Source organism: Gavialis gangeticus, unplaced genomic scaffold (assembly GCF_001723915.1).
Source record: "Gavialis gangeticus isolate Ggan-Ray unplaced genomic scaffold, GavGan_comp1, whole genome shotgun sequence".
In the NCBI taxonomy this organism is placed as follows: Eukaryota; Metazoa; Chordata; order Crocodylia; family Gavialidae; genus Gavialis; species Gavialis gangeticus.
In genome coordinates this window covers 34,554,288-34,562,970 of record NW_017728996.1, presented here as the reverse complement: position 1 = coordinate 34,562,970, position 8,683 = coordinate 34,554,288, and the positions used below count along the sequence as shown (strand labels likewise).

Here is an 8,683-nt window from a genome sequence, read left to right as displayed (position 1 = left end):
CCTTCCCAATGAAGACCATCATGCATTTCAAAGGAAAAAAGTCATTGGAGCTTTATAAAGCTCATAGAAAAATCACCAATTTTTATTTCATCTTCATTAGTTCCCTAGGCAATTCTAAGAGGACTGTGTCCAAATGACTGTAATTGTATTGCAAATTGTATTGGCCTAAGTCTGGAAGGCTGTGTTAAGGCTCATGATCTTAAGCAGAACTGCTTCTATTGCCTCAGGGCTGTAGTCATAGGACATATGTAAAGCAGACACAAGTCCCTCCTTTCATATATTTATAAAGCAAGGCTGCTTGGATTTGGTCTTAAAAATCCAAGCTGTCTTTGTGTTCTCAATCCTGAAGAAGCTGTTTTTAAAATAAAGGAAATGTATTGTTCCCCCTGTCCTGCCAAAGCTGGCTTCGGGATGTAGTTTATTGGGGCTGACTGCCCTTTTTCAGATGGTTTTGATAAGTTATTAGAACAAAGCTTTTTTTTTTTTTCTTAAGGAAGTGTATTCCTTCCCCCTTTTTTTGTAAAACAAACGTTGACAATATTACTGGCCTTACTCTGATATTTTCTGTTGAGATGTCCTTTGAACTGTTTATTCTTCAAAAGTGGAAGTCTTCTGAAATGGATATTTAATTATGAGAAAGATGGCTACTTCCCTGAAGCTGTGATGTGGCAAGATTGTCTCTCTTCCTTTCATCTTGGGTGAAAACCCCCCAGAGGTGATTGATTTCTCACTGTAGCTATAGAAACATCTTGAATGCGAAATAAAACTATCACTTGACTTTGAAAACTGGCATATTTTTCTTTAGGAATTCCTGCTGCCCCTCTAATGTTCTGACCACAATGTTCCCAGAGATGTCAGGTCTTATGTTGGCATGCGTGATTTGGAGAAGAAGTGCTTATTCTTATTACTTCTAACTTCTGCATCAAAAACTTTCTAGGTAGTTGAGATCTAGAAGTGTACAGATACCAACAGACCCTTCTTATGCCTGAAGAAAGGGTGCTTGTTCTTTGCAAGCTTTTGGACACTATTTAGTTGGTTTAATAAAAGGTACCACATCTACCCAAAGAACCTTGTCTGCCTCTAATCACGCAAGATGTCTTTGGAGGGGGTGTATAACTATAGACCCTTCTTCTCTCACTTGAGACCTTTTTGGACCTTAATTTTCTCCACTTCTAACAACTGAGGGAGAAGTGCATTCTGCGACTCCTGTTGCTTTAATTTCCTGAGGACGTTTCACTCAACAAAAAGTCATCAGTTGCCATTCTAATGAATATAAAAGCATGACTATAATGCTTATTTTCTTACATTCACCAAAAACCTGTTAATCACAAAGCCTGCTCTCCAGAACTTTGGAGAGGTGCAAGTTTTGAATCATAAGAACTGGGAGGCCTATGCAGCACTTACAAATGACTGCCTAGAGACATAATCACCTTTGTATTATCAGAACTTGAAGATGTAAGGGTTTTGGGAAACACCCCCCCACACACACACGCACACACCTGTCTTACCCTATCAATGTCTTGTTTAAATCCCATTTTTTAAAAAATGAAAATGATCTAGACTTCAGTGATATTAATTGTTTTAATATCCTAGTTGGTCAGATAGTTAATGGTCAGTTTTTAGGTAGGTCAGAAATATGTTTATATTTAATGACAGAAAACCGAATGGAGAGAGTAAATGCTCAGTGATTCTCTTGGTATTTTAGGCTAAATAGTGGTTTGACTGTAAGTCCTCTTCTAGCTTGGATAATCTGTTAGCCCCTTTTATTGGCAGTAATTTGTACAGTATTTGTGATAAGGGAAACCAGCATGATCTGAAGTCATCTTTTCCTTAGCTGAAAATATACACAATTTTTAGCATACAATAACTCAAGCATTTAATATTCATTTTTAAACTATCATGTGCCTAAATTTCTCAAATTCTCTTTCATAGACTGGTAGCAGACAACTTAATGTTCAAGTTACACAGGTGTGTTGGTATTTTAGTTGTAAGATGTCCTGTAGCTTCACAGTTGATTTTTTTGCATATTTTAAAGTGCCTTTAAGCAACTTCTAATGCTACATTATTTATAATGTTTTATCATGTGTACTTCATAAAGGTGAATGTTTGCTTTCCTGCTTCATCAGTTTGGTAGTACTTCAGGCAACTGATTTAAGCATTTTAGTTTAAAAAAACAAACAAACAAGCAAACAAAAAACAGTTCCTGTTCCACCTTAAATGAGGAATACCGTCTTTTTTACAAGAGTTGTCTCTTCTAGGTCAGGTAGCTTATTACTTTAATTATCATCCTTTTCCTTCAATTCATCATGCAAAGAGTGCCTGAGAAGCTGATGTATTCTTTCATCCCAGCAGCTTGTCAGGTGTTCTGAATATCCTATAAGAGTGTTAATTCTCAAAACTTCTTGACTCATGCACCCCTTTAAAAATCTGTTAAACTCTTGTGTCCCACTTGGATTCTGTATTATGGATATTAGAGTAACACTTTGCTACAGCTACACTAACTTCAGCAGCACATGAAATTATATTTTTAAAACTTTTTCCTCTATTTGTACTCTCTTTATTCTGCTTTTCTATTCTACCATCTACCATATCTTGTAAAAGTTTGCTGTGTAGTCCAGTTTTTGAAATGTGGCTTTTTATAATGGTTGTCTCTGCTGCTGGACTGTTTTACCTGACTGAGTGAAATAGAAGGCTTGCTTATGTGACTGCCTCTGGAATTTGAGTCCTACTTCACAATTGTAAAGGAGTGAATGGCTAATAGTAGGAGTCTTATAGCTTAGAGACTTTGTCAGCACCCACAGTACCACTCTTTTTTTTTTTTGCGACATCTTGAATTTAAATCAAATCATTGGCTGTTAAAATGGATTATTATAATTCACAGATTTCTTCAGGAGTGCCAAGGCTTCACATTTAACCGGACTTATTTCTTCCACTTTTGAGAATTTCTTAACTTGGAAAGGGCCTGAGTTCAAGAATAGGTCTCTTCACTGGACCATGTCAACACACGTGTGTGTGTGCACGCATGCATGAATATGGATAGGCACTGTATTTACTCAATTCCAAGCCAAGCGTTTTTTTCCCCATTCAATGTAAAGGACACACAGCCTAGTTTTAGAATTGTGTGCGGAACTGCTCCAGCCTGGAGCTATAGAGAATGGTAGTGTCTTCAGCAGATCTGGGTGTAGGAGGAGTCCGGAGCCGTTCCTGCCCCTTACTGCAGGGAGCAGCTGTGTAGGAAGCCAGACTCGGCTGGGGACAGTGGCAGTGGTGCTCAGGTTCCTCCTTCCAGGACCTCCTCCCTAACCACTTCCCTCCTCCCACTTCCCCCTGCTGGCAGGAAGCAAATGCTGGAAGGAGGAAACTGCGCTGCTGCTGTCCTCAGTTGACACGGGCACAGGGGAGCCCCAGAGCTGATCCTGACCCACTCATGGCCTGCAAGGACCAGCTGTGCAGGGAGGTTATATATATGTGTGTATGTATACACTTGTGTGTTCATGTGTATTTTTCTTCTAGTAGAATGCATAGCTATGGTAATTCTCCCTCGCCACCTCTGTCACCTGTTCCCTCCAGTGATAGACTGTTTAAAAACAAGTTCAGCATAAATAGAAACTAGCATTAATACTCTCACTTTTATGATGGCAGGTAGAAATTAGTTGGCATACTTCTACTGTAGTGTAAATGCTTTGAATTTTTCAAGAGACTGCGGCAGGTAGCCAGAAAATAGTTATTATGTTCTATTTCTTTAGAATTTTGATTTGGGGCATTAGAATGGTCTCTTATGCGTAAGGGATGTTAATAAGGAACAGATATGAAATGTCCATGATTTAGGATAGTCTTCCATCACCTAATCTTCATTCCAGCTATGGCCTTTATACTGATTAAGTTTAGGAATGTAACTACTGGTTAAAGATCCTAAAGAATCAGTAGTTAACTGGAGAGAAAGGAGAGTACTTCTGAAATTAATTCTGCTTAGTTGAAGTTATAAGAGGAACATAATTGTACATGCAAGCAAATACATTGCAACACATATTGAAGTACAGTAAAATCTCTGTTATCCAGCATGTGGGGAATGCTAGGTGCCAGTTATGTAAAAATTACAGATATCTAAAAATACTGGAGGGGTGGGGCGAAGGCTTGCATGTGGCAGCGCAGGGTGGTGGATGGCAGCAGCGCGGAATGGTTGCATATGGCTTGCACACGGTGGTGGTGCAGGATGGTGGTGGCGGCAGTGGCATGGTGATGGTTAGTAGAGTATTCTGGCTAGTAGAATGCCAGATAACAGGGATTTTACTGTAATACAGTCACCAACACTTCAAAAAAGGCCTGGAGAATCTTGAAAGGGTCCAAAGAAGGGCCACAAGAATATTAAGGGCCTGGAGGACAAACTTTATGAGGAAAGACTAATGCATCTGAGACTGTTCAGCCTGAGAGAGAAGACTGAAGGAGGACTTGGTGGCTGTCTATAAGTATGTAAGGGGTAAATATCAGGAGCTGGGAGAAACTGTTCACCAGGGTGCCCTAAGGGAGGACAAGGAGCAATGGCCATAAACTGTTAGAGGATGGTTTCAAATTGGATGCAAGGACAAACTTCTTTACAGTATGGGTGACCAGAATCTGCTATAGACTTCCCAAGGAGGAGGTGGTGCAATCCCCAACCTTGGAAGTCCTCAAGAAGAGACTGGACCGACACCTTGCTGGGATCATTTGATCTTAACAGTATTCCTGCTCAGAGCAGGGAGGTTGGACTTGATGATCTTTTGAGGTCCTTTCCAGCCCTTAATTCCTATGATTCTATAAACATTCCTGCTTCAATATGGTAGGATAGTATGCGAGAAAAGCCATGTATTGGACCTGAGTTTGGGTAACTCTTACTTTATTATGGTTGAGGAGGGAGAAAAATCTTTTGCTTTGGTGAATGCTGGCCACCTGGTAGGCACCCTTTGCAAGTGTACATGACTTAATGCTCAACTTGTGTCATATAACAGCATGCATAGGCATTTTTATATATAATTGTAAATAAATATAGGCTTTGGTTGCAGAGAACAATACTTCTTTTCTCTATTGTTTTGGAGAACGTAAAAAAGCATGTAGCATCCATCCCCTGCAGCAGGGCAGTGTTCAGAGACCTGAGAAAAACATTTTAAGATCCTCAAGCTATCATTTACAGGATCCTGTCAAACTTGAGTTAACTGAAATTACGAAATCATTCCTCTGTCATGATGGAACAAACCTTGCCACCTTCTGATCCTAACACAAAGTTTGCTGCATAGCCATTGCTTTTGGCTAACCAGTATTTACTTTAAAATATGCATATGTTACTCTTTTTCTGGAAGAGTATAAAATAGAAGAAAATAGAAAAATAGAAAAGTAAATTCAGAGGACAGGAGATGGATCAATTTACAGTGGTGGTCTGGGTTTAAGTTCCAAAATCTAAAAATTTACATAGCAAATTTAAAATGAATTTTAAGTTCTGAAATGTTTCATTTTGAGGGTGCACAGAAAATACCTTACTTCTGTACCCACTTGGGGAAGAATTTGAACTTCTCTTGAATTCAGCTGTGGGTAGAAGATGAGCAGAAACCCTCATGCTTGATTGTTCATTTCTGGAAAATTTAAAACAAATAATTAGGAGTCTAACAGATTCAGAAAAATTACTAGAGGCACAGAAAATTCTAGAATAATTTCTGAGGGGTAACTAGGTGATATCTTACTCAAAGGTGATGCTTTTGCTGTGTGTAATTGTTTAATTATTCCCATACCACAAGATATAATCGCAGTATGTTACAGTCCAGAACTACCTCTGAAGCCATACAGGGCACATTTTTGCCAAAAGTATGGTGCTGGGGAGGACTTCCCATTGGACCAGGTTTTAATACTCAATATTGATTATATTCAAATATTCCTTCCATCTGGTTACGAGAAGTTAATTGTTGTCTTAATTGGCTTATTTAAAAAATAATGACCTTTACAAACACTAATTTGCAGGTTTATTATGGAAAACTGCTGAAAATTTTACATTTGCATTTGAGTGACTGTGTGTTCAACTGTGAAATGTTGGCTAAATGCATGCGTCTGCCTTATTTGCTCTCCCTCTCAGCATTTTCAAAAGTGACTGTTTCTGCAGATTTGCCAGAGATTATAAATTGATCACGTGCTGTCACTTGGAGTTAATGACAATACCACAAGGCCACACTTAGTATGTGTATTTCATTGGCAAAATGCTGCTTTGTGCTAAGTAATATGCCCTGCCTACTTTCACCTACTCCACCTGTGCCCAAGCCCGTAAATTAGATGCTATATGTAATTAGATTAAACCTGAGCATATGCACCCAGACTGTTCCAAAACAGGCATCCTAAGAACAAGACTGGAGTATGTGCTTAAGGTTTCTTAAAGCTATCTATGCTGCCTTATTTGTGAGCTTGTGTCTGCAAGGAGGAGATTGCAGTGGGTGAGCCTTATTTTTCAGCAGGGCTCTTGGGTACATCTTTGTTTCCTTTTGGGTGAGCCCTCTTAGCAAATAACATTAATTTATTTGCAAACTGTAATTAATCAAAGCCATGTATTCTGTATCTTTATATAATGTCTAAAGGGTTATGTTTTATTATTGTAGCTTACTCATATTTTCCTAAACATCTTATGCAATATTTAGTGTCCTGATTGCAAATGAAAGCAACACTGAAATCATGAATATTGTAAACACAAGTTACAAAAAACCCTTTGGATTCAAACTGGGAACCAATGCTATCATTAATTAACATGTGCAAATTAATGTTTGATTAGTACCTGTCTTTCTGAGGTGCTAATGAACATTTGAAGCTTACATTCATTTACTGGAATTATTGGGTCCACCCTGCCTTTAGAGGGAAAAAGGGCCTTTTTATCAGCATTCCTCATATCATGTGGCAGCCTTGTACTTCAAAGTGTTTATGGTCCTGAATTCAGATCTTTACAATAGAAAAAAGGCCCTATGATTGGTTATGTTCATATGCTTAATATTCTACTAAAATACTTTCATGTTAAAATATAGTCACCTTTTATATTTTACTACCATTTCGTACTACTTCTACTGGGTTTATTCACTCTTTTTTGCACTACTTTCATTGTTGGTAATTTTACTTACCTTTTTGTCAGAAGTAGGTGTTCTATGTGAAGAATACTGTGGTTTCTGATGCAGAAATAGATGATGTATATGAGCAATATTTAGCATCACTTCACAGGCAAAGAAAACCAGAGCTTCCTTGAAATACTTCTGAGGATTAGAATTATAAAATAATATGTTCCCTCAAACAACCACCTTCACAACATTATTTTTGTTATATTGTCCCTTATTCATATTCGCTCTCCACAATAGAAGTGGGGCAGTTTTCTGCCCCCTCCCCTCCTTCCTCTCTACTTTTTTTTTAAAGAAAAGACAGCATAGCTCATGAAAAGGCTGGTAGCCAAGAGGGAGAAAACTAGTAATGGGCTAATACAGAACACAGATGTTTACTATCCATGTGTATTTGGGGGTTACATTCAGACCCATTTCCCCATCTGTAGAGGAATGTTGGGGGCAAGAATTTCTGAAGGAAAGTCAATTCTGGAGTTAGCATCAATCTCGGTAGCGAACCCTCGGCCCCCTCGGTGCTTTCATCAGGTTCTTTGTGGTCCTGTTTTCAAAACTAATCGAATCAGCTGATCTGTTCCAAGTCGCTCCCACGAACCCTTTCTGGCATCCTTCTCCACAAGTCTTGTCCTCATGGTTCTTTCCCTCTAATTCTCATTCCCCCTTAAGGCTCTGATCCTTTTGTTTCTCCAGACTTTTTCATCCTTGGTCTTTACCTGTTTAACTAGGCTGGTTTGGCAGGCAAGCTTAGCATACCTCTCTCGATGCACCTGGCAGCTGTATATACACAGCAATTTGATACCTCATCACCTACTAATGCCAGCTGACAATCCAGATGTCTAATTTTGCAGTGAAAGTCTTCTAGGGTAAAAGTCCCCAAAGTCTGTTGTAACTGGTATTTTGAAAGCTCTGTTTTGCTCTAAGTGCTTTTGCCCAGTTTTCCTTGTGCTTTCTTCTGCCACCTGCACAGAAAGGCCAGGTCTTTTTCTCCCATATTTTTTTCATGCAGTCTTACTTGAAGTAAAATCCTATCTCTAAGGGAAAATGTTAAAGCTGAGAGATCTGAACTGCAGCTAAATACCATGGGAAATTAATGGGGAGGGTTGTTTGTTTACTATTTGCTTGCACCAACGTGTTTAGATCACCCCGGAAGTTTATCCTGCATATTAATTGCTCTTAATTGCTAGGTATTTCTAGCCTGCAGAATGTAAGCTTTCAATTGTACCTTCGTTGAAGGTGTATGTATAATGTCTTCAGGAATGCCAGATAAATGTTAAGTTGTTACCTGGAAACCTGAAATGCTGACTCACTTTACAATTTTTCTCTTAACAGGCCAGTATGGAAATCCTTTAAACAAATACATTAGACATTATGAAGGATTATCTTATGATATGGATTCATTACACCAAAAACACCAGCGTGCCAAAAGAGCAGTGTCCCATGAAGACCAGTTTTTGCGCCTAGATTTTCACGCTCATGGAAGGTAAGCAGTTATTTAAAGCTTTGCACCTCAATAGAAATTTCCTGTTTATTTTAAGCAAATATAAATGCCTAGTGAAGGACAGTACTACTGTATC

General features: G+C 38.7%; 1 protein-coding gene across 1 annotated transcript in view; it reads left to right on the top strand.

Annotated features, from left to right (window-relative positions):
* ADAM10 (ADAM metallopeptidase domain 10) overlaps nt 1-8,683 on the top strand; it is a 136,327-nt gene that overhangs the window by 13,683 nt on the left and 113,961 nt on the right. The window contains exon 2 of the mRNA XM_019504302.1: nt 8,439-8,589. Within this exon, the coding sequence (XP_019359847.1) occupies nt 8,439-8,589 (151 nt within the window). The remainder of the gene's footprint in view (nt 1-8,438; nt 8,590-8,683) is intronic.